Raw genomic sequence first — 15,214 nt, forward strand, 5'->3', positions numbered from 1 at the left:
CGACCGCCTCCGCCGGGGGGTCGGCGCTGCCCGCGGGTCTCGGAACCTGAGGGGAAAATCCTCATACCTGAGGGAAAAAACGTCATGCATGAGGGAAAAAGGCAGCAAATGTCTTTAGGCGTTGCAGCTTTTTGTAAGTTATGTCTTTTTAAGACTATAAAACCGCCAGCAGCTGCTGCAGTTACTGTCCGCGCTGTTGCCTGTGGTCATTATGGCTCTGAGCCTTACATAAGGCGATCAGTGGTTTTGTGGAGCGTGTACTTAAAATGCTTAGAATATCCGGCAAGGCAATATTACCGTTTCGTATTCTGCATAGTTTTAGGGAAGTTGCATGCTGCGTATCATTCGGTTTCGCGGTTTGGCCGCGCAGTTACTTCCTGCGCGAAGACCCGATCTGGGCTCTGTATCTACTGATGCATTAGAAGCCTTTCTGTCTCGTTCCTCTTGAACAGAAGCTGTAATTCAGCGCGTCTTTCTCTGTGATGACCATGTAACTAAGTTCATCTTCAGATGCAGGAGGCTTGCTTGAAATGCTTCTTTTAAAACAAAATGGCAAACTAGTACTATTTTAAAGCCTGTCTAAGTAAACTCGAGGTGTATGTTTTTGATTTCTCGCTATGCACACATGTATCCAGCGACATAACTTGGCTGACTTCATTGTATAGAAAAAAAGTAGGAAACTAAGACAAATCAGATGGTTTACCAGGGAGATATTCTTGCTCACGAAAGGAAGCAAACATAAGAAACGTACCAATGCTGTGAAATAATGTTATTGTATTCTTCATGTGCTCTAGGAAAGCTATCTTGTGAAATTAATTAAAATGTCAAGATTTAAACGCTACTGGCTGGTATTCTTTGGGTTTTTTTCAAGACTGCTCTACGTCGTTGCGTAACAATTTTGGAAGTACTTTGAATGAAATATTTTCTTTTAGTTAGTATGAGAGTCAGAATGAGTCCTCGGCTCTCTCTTCTTTATGTTTAAGGTGATGTAAGTGCTACATGTTTTATACAATCTTGTTATTCTGATTAAAAGTTTACTCTCTCAGATTTGAGTGGAAATAAGTTACGCAGTCCTGTTAGATGTGACTGTTATGGAACACGTGTGCAAACAGTAGTTTAAGTACATGTATGTACAGCAGGGATTACACGTTTAGGAACCTGGATACTGGCCGTTTCCTCTGTCCATGGCTTCCCTGAGTCAAAGGTGGAGGCCTGTCCTGTGACCAGGAAGAGACTGAAAGATTTGAACCACTTTCTGGTAGTTTAATAGGCCTTAATTGCAATATGGGAATCCCTTGCAGTTGCTCTGAGGACTTATTCTTGCAAGCGTACCTCACAGCTTAATTTTGGTGTACATCTTGGTTTAAATGGGTGATGTTGGAATTTGGGAGCTTACGAGATAGACAATTCACTGTGATCAGAAAGAAATGTAGATACTAACTACTTGGTAGCACTAACATGTAATGTAAACAAGGGGCAAAAAAATGCCTCCCTCGCTTCCCAAAAGGTGGTGTAATGTTATTATGTTTAGATTAGCGTAGGCCTTTGTTGTTGCCGAATTGAAGCCTAGCTTAGAGATTCCGCTGTCTGAACTTGTTCTGTCTTCTTAAATGTCTAGTTTTACCAGATGTGGCAGAAGATACAGTCTCACCAACTAGAGCTCGGACCATGAAGGACTATGAAAATGTAAGCAGACTTTTAATATAAGACTCGGTTACAGATTTATGGCCAAGATATTTCTAACGTGCTGGTCTAATGTGCTGGCTAAAGTGTTAGTCAACTCTCTGGGTCACGTTCTTAGTTTGTGTCAGTCAACACAGATCTGTTGGAGGTGTGACCAGCTGGCTATCTGTGCTTTGAACCTCCATTTCTTAAGTATTGCTTTCAAAAACAGAGGCAAAATTTTGTTGTTGAGACTAGCCAACTGCTGCTCTTAAGTTGCGAAACAAAAATTGGCACCCTCTGCTCAAAAGTTCATGTAATCACCAGAAACATAACAACTTGGTTTGCAGGTCTGCAATTGATTTATTTCACGGAAGCATCAAGTTTATTTTTGTTTAGACTAGCACAGGATTTGACTTTTTAATTCATTGACTGCTGTATAATACCTTTTACCTTTATAATTATGTATGAGTGTGCTTGGAATACTTTTGTTGTAAAGGTCTAGTATCATTGTAACAATTCTGTAGATAAAACTGTTTTTGGCACTTACTAGAATATTAAAAAAAATCTAATGTTTTCCTTTATATCTTAATTGTGTGGGTTATTTAAATTGAATAAGCTAATTGTTTATAGCCACTGAATGATGATTTGGTTGGAGTATAGTTGTGTTGCAGGACAACTTCCCTGTGAAAAGTTTAAAATTGTCTAACTCAAGTTCTTACGATTGTGTGAAGAAATTGTAGAGGAGAAAGCAATCAAAAATCTCAGAGATGGCTGCTACAGATCAAGGCTGTGGCTTGCTATCTCTAGGATGCGTTGGAGTGTCTGCAGTTCTTGGTGTGCTCCTGTAACTGCTGTTACCTGTTGTAGCATTGTTATGTTTGAAATCAGTGTTTCTTCTAAACTTCAGTTTCTTGTGGCCTTATGTCCATCTGAGGAGAGAGCTGTGCTCTTTGCTCAGAATTTAAAGCTGGTTTTGGAAAGCCTTGCTGAAGGATGTTTTTTACAGTCTGTAACTGCTTCACTTTCTCTTTTGTTTTTGTATATTGGCTGGGGTAGAAAGACGCTTCCTTGGCTTTAGTAAGTGATTAAAATCTTTTACTGTGATACATGCCAAAGACCTCAGTCTAGATTATACGTTCTGCAAGTGGTTTATTGTTGGCAGTGTTGATTTGCACATGGGAAAAAGTTTTAGAAGGAGGGAAAAATGTGGTGTTGTTTGTTCTGGGTAATGTAGAGGAGAAGGGGTCTCCCCACAGACCTCTGTCTCCCTGGTACTTGCAGACCCCTCATGTTAAACTGAGCTGTAAAATGTCTCATAGGCTTTTATGGATGCCAACAGTATAACAAAGCTCAAAAATCCATTCAAGTACAGGAAGAAGGATCAATTAAACAGAGAGATATTTCTACAACTTCTGTTTTTGAGTCTTTAAGATGGCTGGTAGCTGCAAGGCTAAACTTGAGAAAGGGAGCGTTTACTTTCTTTGTCCTTTTACTATTTACCAAGTATCCAGTAGTAGCTGTGTTTAGATGCGCTTTTGGATGGATACTGTTAAACTGTTCCTATCCCAGTTTAAAATGAATCTGAATTAGCAGATAAAGTTCCTAGTATCTCTTGCTTAGAGAGGGTTTGTGTGTATATATATTACTCCATGAATTTGCTGATCTTTGAGGCTGTTACTTATATAGGATATGAGAAGGAAATAATGAAAACAGGGCTCCTTGCCTTGCAGCTCAGAGAGAATAGGATGGATATAATGACCCTTGAATGGGCCAAAGGATGGATCTGTGTAGAAAAAGTCCTTTTATGTTTAGACCTGGACAAGGTGCTGAGCTAGATAATGTTAGAGGTGTAGATTATTTATTTTTTTTTAGCGTTTATGGTGTGTCCCACTTTCTTGCAATATGAGGGGGAACCACCTTGTTATAGAAAATGTGATTACATGGGCAAAATGAAAGGCATCTTTAATTGAGGACCTTGTTACGGTTGATTAGATTTTTATGAATAGAAAGGATGATTGGTATCAAGTTAGAGAAATAAGTATTGTGTGTATTTTCTTGTCTCCCCTAACCCACTTAGAGTTATGCTGTCCTGTAAAATGGCCCCTGCTGGCAAAAATTGTGTTGTGCTGTGAAACCACAGCCTCTGCTGAGAGATGCCATTTTGCATAGACGTAGCTCTTTGCAGACTTGGAAAGGAGCTAAACAAAGCTAGGCAAGTGGTATTTGGTACCATGCTCTCCGTGGTGTACAATTTTCTGTGTAAGGTGTATTCCATTGTCTTGTTTTTTCAAATGGTGTCTGCTATTTCTCTTATTTCATTCTTTTTTTTCAATATAGAAATCAAAATGCATAAAGGAATTAAGACTGACTCTTTAAATGCTTGTCGAGAGGATTGCCATTGAAATCCCTTTTCCAGTGTGGATTTGTTCACTTTTTACACGTTGTCTTTTATTAAGCTGTAACTTTTTAATTGTAGTCTACCTGAATTAACTTTCCTCTGAGAAACTGAATGTCAGAGACGGCGTTTGTTTCACTTCCTGGGTTATGATTGTGTAGTCTGTTTTGTTTGCCTTTTGAAAATAATACCCTTAAGCTCATTGGTTTAATTCTATTGGCACTGAAACACATGCAAATAGAATTAAGGTACGCTGACTTCTTCTGAAATTGTTTTTTGCCTTTTTACTCAGAAATGTACTGAATAGGTAAAGACTAACCAGAAGTTCAACTGATATGTTTTCAATGTCTTTGGCACTTGGACTTTTTCTGAATGAATGAACAGAGACTGACTGCTAGGAATGATCTATTGACATCTTAAAACAAACAAACAAAAAAAAAACCAACACCCCAAAAGAACAAACGCTATAAGGTCTGCTCTCACTGGTTGAACATAGTGCTGAACTTGCCAGCAAGATGTGCAGAATCTCGCTCAGTTCTGCAACCTTGCTTTGTTTAAGAAATCTTTTGATTTTTTTGCTTATTCCAAATAACGATTTCTGTTTTGATGAATATTCTGTATTGGACTCTGTGACTTGAATTGAAGTACAAAGTTAAATTGTTTTCATGCTTGCATCTCTTTGAAAGTTCTGATACAGTTTTTCTAGTGACTCAAGATACCTTGTGATACTATACTTGTGAGGTATCATGCGCTAAGCAGCTGTAACTGCTACAGTTCATGATCATCCAATTGCAATTGTAGAGAAACAAAGATAAAGTTAAATATAGGTATTGCTACTGTTTCTAAAGACAGGCTTCTTTAGGATGTGTTAATGGGCCACAAAGATTGTGTTGTCAAGTGTATTTTCAGTTGCTTGTATGATATTTACTTGGGTGAATAATGATGAGGCATCTTGCTGGGCAAAGATTATTAAACTGAAGAATTGTTTGCAGATGCAGGTCTGAGTGCAGTTAAAGAAAATAATCTTAGGTTTCACAAGCCAAATATTTTAAGAATTGTATTGCTAATAATTTTTACAAGTGGTACTATACTGTTCTGGAAAAGCCTACATAAATATTTTATTAGTAACTCTGTAACATATTAGATTTCCCTTTGCTGAAAGCATCTGGTGAGGACACAAGTCTTATTTGAATGAATGTTTTATGCTTCATCTCTAAAAAAAATTTAGAGGGTGACTCCTTTCTTTAATGAAACCATCAACTATGTTACTGCTTCTACTAGGAAGGTTAAAAATCATAAGCAATTTTTCCCCAAAGAATTGCACTGTGAAACATAGGATGGGATAAAGGTTTTATTGATGTTTGATTTGGCTCACGTGCCTTGTGTGCTTGTGGCTTTTCTTCCTGTGAATAAGGGTACCATCCCAAGCTTTTGCCAAGAAAATACTTCTGTTTCAATATAGAACTTGAACAAAATATAAGACACTATTTTATAGAATAAAGAACTACGTAATATTTTTAGATTTAAACTCTCTTGGATTCTTTTAGTGTAAAGTCAGACAATATTTTAGTACTTAAGGTATATTCTAAAGAGCACTGCCTGCACAACAGCATGTATTATATATTTTTAAAACATACTATTTTAATTTATTTGCTTAAGTGCTAGTGTATTAGAGTTTTGCAGTGCTAAAAATAAACACAAGCTAAATTGTAAGATCTTACACAAACACACAGAGATTGTGTGCATGTGTACCTATATACTGTAAAAAAAAAAAAAAAAAACCCAACAAAAAAACCCAACAAAAAAAACAAAAACCCCACCCCCCCCCCCCCCCGGAAAACAAACAAAACCCCAAAACATTCAGAAGAGATACGCTAGCGTAGGATTTCTTCTTGTTCAGGTGAGGGATGGGGAGAAAAAAAAGGTTGTGTCCCACCATCCCAGCCACAAATATGTTCTGTGATATGTGCTGAAGCTGGAGAAGATAGTAACCTGTTGAAGGGCTTTGAGTATTTGCATCTGCCTGGGTGACACTATCTTGGAAGCATGTTTCATTTTGACTTGGGTATCGTATGCTGTTATTAACAGCTTCACAACTTGAATATTCATGTGTGTTGTTATAACTGTTTTCACTCTTTATATTACTTGGTTTGAAACATATGACATAATTTTTGTTTCTTATTTCACAGCAAATCACTGATCTGAAAAAAGAGAACTTCAACCTGAAGCTTCGTATATACTTTCTAGAGGAGCGAATGCAGCAGAAGTTTGATGGTCCCACTGAAGAAATATACAAAATCGTATGCGTTTAGAATAATTTAATAGAATTATATAACTTTTTGAAGAGTTTGGTTTTTTTGGCGGTTACCTGTTTTAGCCTCTAGTGTTACTGCTCTAAATTGAAAGAATGCATATTTGTACAGGATTCCAGAAATCTATTTGATTCCTGTGTCAGTTTGTAGAAAAATATTGGTATCTTTTTAAGTTGGAAGAAGGATTTGAGTTGAGTCTTGCATCCCTGTTATTTCTGGCTTACAGATAATAGGAAACATTTCTTATGCCTTTTGGTGGTAGCTGCATTCTAGAAGGGAAAAGTTGTAATTTTGGTGATGCAGTAGCTTGTTATTTATAACAGATGCTTGAATCGGGTCCCTTTTCTGTAATAGGGTGGAAACTTAAGTCTCTCTTGATGCTTATTGCAGTAGTTAAGTATATTGATGGTTTCAAGTGAATATTCCTGATGGGTCTTCTGTCCTGGTATTCTACACTGGTGTCTTTCTTGTAATTGCTAATGTATTGAAATGGTATCTGTCAGCTTGCAGGCCAAGTAGTTCTTTGTACAATTGTGCTTATGTCACAAGTAGTTTTCTCAGGCTATAACAAAATAATATGAAGATTATTAAAACCCTCGATAGTTTATACAATCATGTTTTTAAAAGAAAATGAGAAGAAAAGATCGTGTAGCTCAAAGAAAAACCATGCATGGAAGGCCTAGAAACTCCCAAGTTGATCTGCACTACTCTCCATTACAGTAGTTAAGTGTGTGCATAGGGAATTTGTATTGCTTGAATATAGTGGATGCTTTTTGAGATTTCTGAAAGTCTAGAACATTGCAAAATACGTCCTTTAAAATTTAAAATGTCTCTATGCTGTTCTTAGCCCAATGATACTTTATATTTGCTGTCCAAGCAAAAAGTAATGTAGACATTGTAAACAACTCTTGGGTAGGGTGACCTCTGAATTCTCTCCAGACACGTTCATTCTTTTGTCCTAGAACATTGAGCTGAAAGTTGAGATAGAAAGTCTGAAGCGTGATCTGCAGGAGAGAGAGAAACTACTCATCAAAGCCTCGTAAGTACCAGTATATTTCTTGATGTCTGTTCCAAGATCTTGCTAGTATTTGTTTTTTCCTAATGCTCTAGGAATATGAGGATCCCAAAGTAGTATTTTAAGGGCACTTTTCTAGAAATTGCTTCATTTGTTACAGAAGTTACATGTATGAGTTCTTAAACAGGCAATGATGTTAATGTAGTTCTACTGGATGGTGTGACTTTGATGTTATCCTTCATTCTACTGTATTTTTCAGGAAAAAACCAACTCCCTAGTTGGGAATGTCTTAGCATTCCTATTATGGACGTTAAGCTAAGAGCTTAATTGTCTCAGCAGGTGAAGAGGTTGATTTTTTTTTTTTTTTTTACGGTACTATATTGAGAAGATGTTACACAAAACTCTTCTAAGGCCAAGAGAGCAGTTCAGAACTAATCTAGAACAGATCTTGTCATTTTTAATGATATGGAAATTAATACACTTAAAATTTCTGCTTTTCTGTTGGAACCTCTTTTTAAAATAAGTAATACTTAAAAATTATAGTGCTACATTGTCTTACAGCGTGGGCAAGGTGGAATGTGCTTTGGGGAGGGAATGAGTGACTGTAGGGCTGACAATAGCCTGTTAAATTGCTTCCTTCTAGATGTCTGGTTCAAAACTAATCCAGGCTGGCAATAACTGATGGCTACTGACTGCCACATGGGCCTCAGTTTCCAGGGAATTTTCTTTGTGTGGGCTACCTCATATGCCATTGAATTGTTACCAGTTAGCCTTTTTTCAGTAGTTCAGGGAGGCCTAGTTTCAAGTAGATCCTGAGGACCAGATTAATTTTTGTTTGGTCTCTCGTGGTAGCTGTCAAAACGTATTGCTGGGCTTTGAATAGAAGCTTGCACAGGTTCATGACGGGAAGCAAAATTTAGGGGGAAATCATAAATAAGTGATCATCCTTTGTTTAGTAAGGAAACACTAGCTCTTCTTTTCTTACAAGGTATTAACAATTACTGAAAAAGCAATTGGAGAAGTCTTAGCAGCTACATATCTTCCGTTTAATCCAGTGCTGCTTTTTGTAGAAAATACAACTGTACCAAAGGCTTGATACTTTATTTGGAAGATTTGAAAATATGAAGGAAATATTACACTTTTTCATCATACATACAAAGTGCTTGCTTATCCACTGTGACGAGGCTTGTGTGTGGAACTCTCAGACTATACCATCAGAATTGCTCTATAGTGTGCAGATGTTTGTATTTAACCTTAAAGTTACAAGCAGGTACAGATAAAGTGGAAAACCCTTGCTTGTGCATAATCTGTCAGCCACTTGCACTTTAGATATTTTCCACTACTGATATGCCATGGGATTTCTATCTATATTACGGTCTTTCAGTAAGGCAGTTGAAAGCTTGGCCCAGGGTGGTGATGCCGAAATACAGCATGTGAAAGAAGAGGCACAAAAGAAGATGCAAGAAATGGAAGAAATCCTGACTAGCAGAATAAATTTTCTGGAAGAGGTGAGTGGCCAAAACTGAAGGAATAGTTAGAAATCAGTACTGTCTTTGTACTATTGTCTGAGACTTGATACTATGATCTGCCTGTATTTTCAAAATCATTTCAGCTTTCCTGGAAAAATAGCCAGGGCAAAACCAGACCAAAAAAAAAAAAAGAAAAAAAACGATGAATGGGAAGGTGTTTTTAGCTGTTCTTGATCTGTCAAATATGAGGATAGCAGAAAAAAAACGATGAAAGGGAAGGTGTTTTTAGCTGCTCTTGATCTGTCAAATATGAGGATAGCAGTTCTTCAGGAAATTTGTACCTATTGTTGGTATTTAGGTACATTCAGCACAAACCTTTGATTCCTGAATTCCAGTGTGAGGAGGCTATGTTTCCAGAACTGCAATCTCTGTTTAGAGGAAGAGGGGCTGGATTTTGAACACTTCTACTGGTAAGGTCTCAGCTTCATAAATAGCTGAAACCACTCTGGAAGTACTCTGGTCATTTTCCATCTTTATAGAGGACTTCAGTATTGCAATATAGAAAGCCACAAAATCTGAGATTTTTATCTCCACTCTTGTGTGTTCATTATAGGCTGAGAGAGGCCACGTACTTCTGGCAGCTTCTGGGTACATGAACCAGTGGATGCTTGTGCCTGCATGCCTTACACTGTTGTCAGATTGACCTTTATCTGCCAAATGTTATTGGCATCTGCTGTCACTATATCACCTTTTTGCATAACATTCTCCTGTTCCACAGGGTTATTCTTCATGTCTTTTTTTAATTCCTTGCTGTCTGTGGTTGAGACAGTTTATTCTTGTATTTATTGTTGAGCCATTGCTGATATCTTTACAAGGGAATTGCTTCATGTTTTCCCTATTTTTTTAGTGTAAAGGCAAAAAAAAAATATTCTCTGTACAAATAACATGCTTACTCAGAAGCAAGGAAAAGTTCAGTTTCTTGTAAAGAACAAATTTGATATTGAATGGTCTGTGCTGGAAATATTTGTGTCAAGTTCTAGAAATACATAAGCTCATGATTGTTTTGCATCACTGACTGTATACACTTATCTGTAGGTGTGGGATTTTGTAGCTGTGTTTGAGGGGGATAGACATCTGGTGCTCTTTCTGTAAGTAAATAGAAATAGCACAAGAGGATATATTCCAATACTTGCTTTCCCATCTTTAAAGAATGAATTGGTCATGGAAGACATCGGTAGCAATTTACTGAGGGTATTTTCTACCAGGATGATTTAGCAGTATTCATAAGGTAGTGAGCTCCTTAATGGAGGTTTCCACCTCTCCCTCCATGACTCTTTTTTTAGTTTAGTGGAACTGGGATTTCTGAAAGCATTCTTTGTGCTAGTGGATAGGTAGAGATGCTCCTAAATTACTTACCTTGTACCAAAACAGCCAGTCAGCCTGGCATTTTCCAGATCTGTCAGGTAGAAGGGCAGATATTCTAATCTCATAGTGATACAGTATTTTCTGTAACCTGAAGATAGTGTTGACCTCTGACATAAATTTTATTATGCTTATGAACATGAACACTGCAGAGTAGGATTAGTCACTTGTTTATGTAGCACTATATAATTATATAGAACCAGATAACGCTAACAAAGATTAATTTTCTTCAGAGTTTTTGATTGAAAGATGAATGAGTGCAGAACAACTCTACAGCAGAGGGGGTGAGTGGTGAAGGACTTTTTTCTCACCCTCCCCCATGTTTGTGTACACTTGAAGGAGAGGGGTATTACTTATTGGGCTACAAGGAGGCTTTTATTTTGTAGAAAGGAAAATACTGTGAGCGTGGCAGCGAAGCTTACAATATGAAAATGAAGATCTGAAACAAATTTTACATAGTGTATGACAAGTGTGGTTTTTCTGGTGTTCCCTGTCTCCATGAGTTGGGTCACTAGGGGAAGTTGACTGGAATCCGTGGGTGTTACCTCTGTTTCCATTGCTGTTCAAGAGAAAAGTGTCTGGTTCATACTTTATTAATTCTTGCAAAATAATATAAATGATGTTGGGAAGAGTTCCAATTAGCTACAGTGAGCCTGTGAATATTAATTTCATTTCTGATGGAATAAAAAAAGCCTTTCTTTAACCTCTTTAAGTGTAGGTATTTACTGTGATAGTGGGAGGACAGTGGGACAAAGCCAAATTATAATAGCTAAATCTAAAGCCATTGCATAGGGACACACTTGTTTCCAGTTCTGCTATAAGTTAGGGAATTAGTTTTGTTTCTTTGAAACAAACTTTATGTACCACAGAAAATGGACTAATCTGCAAATGCTTCTGAAGTCTTCGTGTCTGCATTTTCAAAAGTGCTTGAGATACTTGATAAAATTTACTAAATGAAACATACCAACATATGCTTGGTAGAAGAAACTTCAATATGTGAAAAATTGTGTGACCGTTTTGTTCTTATAGGCATCAGGATTGTATGTTTTAATTGCAGAATCTTAAAGCTGCCCAAGATGGTGTGGAAAAAGCCATTGCAATGACAGAGAAGGAGAAAGCTCTGAGAATAGCTGCTGAGCAGAAAGTTTCTTCAATTATGAATGCCCCTGCAAAGAATCTGGATGTGATTACAGGAGCTGAGAAAGACAGGTCAGAACTCTTGCTGATGATGTTTCTAACCACTAGAATTCTTTAAAATGTGAAGAGTTGGCATGGATATAGGTTTTAATAGTTTCATCCTACCCTCGGATACATGAGTGAGTGTTGCTGGCCATCCTTGCTCTTCAGCTGTTAAATGAACACAGCAAAGAATCAGTATGCATGTGACATGAGCATGTACTGCTTTAAAGCATCTTTGTAACTTTGACTTACCTCCTGCTTGCTGCTTTCTTGAAACCATTGCTGAATAGAACTTGATTCTACCATTTGTGTTCACTTACTCCTTCCATGGTGTTTATGTACCCTTCAGTCCCAGTGATGTATCTGTTGAGGTTGGTACATCTGATAGGAACAGAAACACAGTGTATTTGAGCTTCATGTGCTTTGCAGAGCACGGGCTTTGTTTTATTTGGCAGGTAGTTGGAAGTGTAAGTTGTTCAATAATTTTAGGTGGGGAAAATGTGTAAACTTTGAAGTTTTTTGTTTTATTTATTTATTATTCTATTTTTTTAATATGTCATAAAATCATAGAATGGTTTAGGTTGGAAGGGACCTTGAAGATCATCTAGTTCCAAGCCCCCTGCCCTGGGCAGGGACACCTCCCACCAGCCCAGGTTGCTCCAAGCCCCGTCCAACCTGGCCTTGAACACTGCCAGGGATGGGGCAGCCACAGCTTCTCGGGGCAACCTGCGCCAGGGGCTCACCACCCTCAGAGTGAAATGATGTTACATGCCCTTGTAAAAAGTCAGATACTGGAAGGCTGCAATAAGGTCTCCCTGGAGCCTTCTCTTCTCCAGGCTGAACCACCCCAGCGGTCTCAGCCTGTCCTCATAGGAGAGGTGCTCCAGCCCTCTGATCATCTTTGTGGCCTCCTCTGGACCCGCTCCAACAGGTCCACATCCTTTTGCTGAGGACTCCAAAGCTGGATGTGGTACTCCAGGTAGGGCCTCACCAGAGCTGAATGGAGGGGGGAGAATCCCCTCACTTGCCCTGCTGGCCATGCTTCTTTTGATATGCAGGGTAAGGTACTGGCAAGCCTGCTGGTAAAGCTTAGTTACTTTGGGCATGTGAGGCCAGAGTGGAGATCAAAAGACCATTATCATTCCTTATACTTTGGAGTATCCTTTCCTATCTGTTTGTGACTGAACCCTTCAGGTAACTACTCTGAGTAACTGCATAATTGGTCTACCCTGGTAACAAAGTTATGTGGGCCTGAGGCTTTCATTTCATAGGTTTTGTATTATGGTAGGACCAAAGCAAGGTTTGTAGTGGTTTCCAGACAGTTTTTGTAAAAGCATACAGTTTGAAAACAGCAATTCTGAAATCTACAGTGGCATAAAATTATGAAACTGTTCCAATAGGTTTTGCTACTGCGCCTTATGTGCCACGACAGTAATTAGAACCTGGGTCTCAAGTTATTTTCCTCCTTTCCCTTTCCTGTCTTCCTCTCTCTTAGTCATCTGCATTAACACAGTTGCCCTTCTGAGTGACTTGAGCTGGGAAGGAGTTATAAAACCAGTCCCTTTCAGAGGTAATTGAGTTGCCAGCTCTATAGCTTGTGCAAAAACAGTGCTTAAAGTGTGGAAACAAATTGTCAGGATTGGATTACTAAGGTGAAGGCTGTGTGGAGAATGTCTTTTTGTTTATTTGTTTTCCCCCTCTTTTTTCTTCCCCTTGTGATCCGGTGTTTGCAGGATCTTCTATAATTACATGTTGGTATATCAGTGTAAGTATTCACAGGAATGGAAAAGTGTAGTGCTAATGGAAGAAGAGAATATTTGACTCCTTGAAATAAACCAAATATTAATGTGCAGTGCTTTAAACTTGTCTGGGAGTAGCACATCTGGAATTCGTATTGTGTTGAAAAGATACTTTCTTGCTCTAGGCTACAAAACCTAAGAGAATCACAGCTGGCATCTTATGCCAGAAAGTTTTCCCCTATAACCCTTCCATCTGTCAAGAAACTCAAGTACCGTAGTTTTTATCAGCTGGAATACTGGAAGTGTCAAGATGTGTATTGACCAAAGAAGCTAGTGCTGACAAACTTCTCCTTTTTTTTTTTTTTTTCTGCTGTGAAATCAGAACCAGCCTAGGTACAAATATAAATGAAGCGAGGAGGTACTTGAGTGATGGCACGTAAGGATACGGTGTTGTATGTGCTGAGTAGTAGTGTAGATTGATAAGCTTTTTGTGTGTGCTATAAAGGACAACATAACTAAAATATTGAAGCTTAAGTGTTGACATTTGAAATGTACTGGAGGAAAATAAGAATGAGCACTTAGAAGATAGCTCAACCCTGTTTGTTGCTTGCTTTAACGTTACAGCACCTTTTCTGGTTTCTCTGGAGGGAGAAGGGGTTGTGAAAGTACTCCCCTACGTTTTACAAGTATTGTCTGGAGTCTTCACCCAGGAAGGTTGTCTGCGAGATTTACTGCAATGACTGGAGAATTGGTGGTAGATGATGCAAGATTAATATTAAAAATCTTATAATTTTAGACTTATAGAGCAACTGAATCTGTCATTGAAAAGTAAAGAAGCTATAATTCAACACCTTGAAGAGGAAAAGTCTCAGAGTGGATCTTATGGGAACTTATCAGCAGAAAAAATCAGAGAACTTACCATTGCTTTGAGGCATGAAAAAGATAGTGAGATAGAGGTGAGGAAACTGACTGAACAGTTACATGTTATAAATCTCATGTGGTCTAGGATTGTAAAGGTTTTGTGCATGACAGTATGTGTGACTTAAGCCCATTTTTAAAATTACTTTGCTCCACAGTTATTCCCTTCTCCATTCGCTTAACATACATTGGTTGTATTGTGGTTTGGCAGTCAATATTCATCCTTATTTTCCATGCTTACCATTCATTCAATGAGAGGTCATGTTTCCCATTGACTCTATGCCTGTATTTCATTATAGATACTGTGCAATTGCTTTACAGAAGCATATATAAAAAACCTGCTAGATGTTAATAGATCCATCAATAGATGACGTTACTTCTGTAGAAGTTAAGAATGTGAGTTGAGAGTTTATTTTTGGGAAGTATCTCTACTGTTACGAAAAAGCTGTGATAAGGGATGTAGGCATAAAAAACTCTTGTGAAATTAAGTTAGTCTAGCCTTTAGCCTACAAAAGGTGCTAAGAGTCAATCTTGTATTTCACTTGACTCTTTTAAGAGGAAGACAGATATCCTGAAAGGTAGAAATGGGTCTTAAGGCTTGTTGTCTCCCCCCCCCCCCCCCCATTATTCAACCAATAAATTAAAGCTGACAATTAAGAAAGTGATCATGGAGGCTGTCATGCTTCTGAGAAATTTTCTTCCCTTTTGTTTTGGAACTTAATATTGATCAGTACCTAAATACTTTTCTTGTTTATATCAAGAATAGACAAGGGAACCTTCTATGACCGGACTGTTTAGTGGACTTAAGTTTTCAGTTCTCAGTCGTCTTGGAATTACATCAGTATGTGTCAGGAAAAACTACCCTGCTTTCACAAAAATGTTTGTGTGTCAAGGTGAAAACAGGGATGGGGTTATCTTTAATCATTTCACAGGAGGTGGACAGACACTATTGTCATTTTGGGATGCAGTGTTGGAGAAAATATCCTAATGAATACCTGTGCACAACTCTGTTTTTATATATGATTACTTTTTAAAAAGAATATTCTGCAACATCCCCAAGGAAAAGTGCTAATTAAAATATCCCTTAATAAAAGCATCTT

General features: G+C 38.0%; 1 protein-coding gene across 1 annotated transcript in view; it reads left to right on the forward strand.

Moving 5' to 3' along the window:
* Window positions 1-1,626: 1,626 nt before the first annotated feature.
* The window catches only part of CDK5RAP2 (CDK5 regulatory subunit associated protein 2), an 82,574-nt gene continuing 68,986 nt past the window's right edge, over window positions 1,627-15,214 (forward strand). Inside the window, exons 1-6 of the mRNA XM_009888041.1 lie at window positions 1,627-1,686; window positions 6,250-6,360; window positions 7,335-7,411; window positions 8,772-8,895; window positions 11,336-11,487; window positions 13,993-14,152. Coding sequence (XP_009886343.1) covers window positions 1,669-1,686; window positions 6,250-6,360; window positions 7,335-7,411; window positions 8,772-8,895; window positions 11,336-11,487; window positions 13,993-14,152 — 642 coding nt within the window. The 5' untranslated portion in view covers window positions 1,627-1,668. The remainder of the gene's footprint in view (window positions 1,687-6,249; window positions 6,361-7,334; window positions 7,412-8,771; window positions 8,896-11,335; window positions 11,488-13,992; window positions 14,153-15,214) is intronic.

Source organism: Charadrius vociferus, unplaced genomic scaffold, assembly GCF_000708025.1.
Source record: "Charadrius vociferus isolate BGI_N301 unplaced genomic scaffold, ASM70802v2 scaffold56, whole genome shotgun sequence".
NCBI classification, from domain to species: domain Eukaryota; kingdom Metazoa; phylum Chordata; class Aves; order Charadriiformes; family Charadriidae; genus Charadrius; species Charadrius vociferus.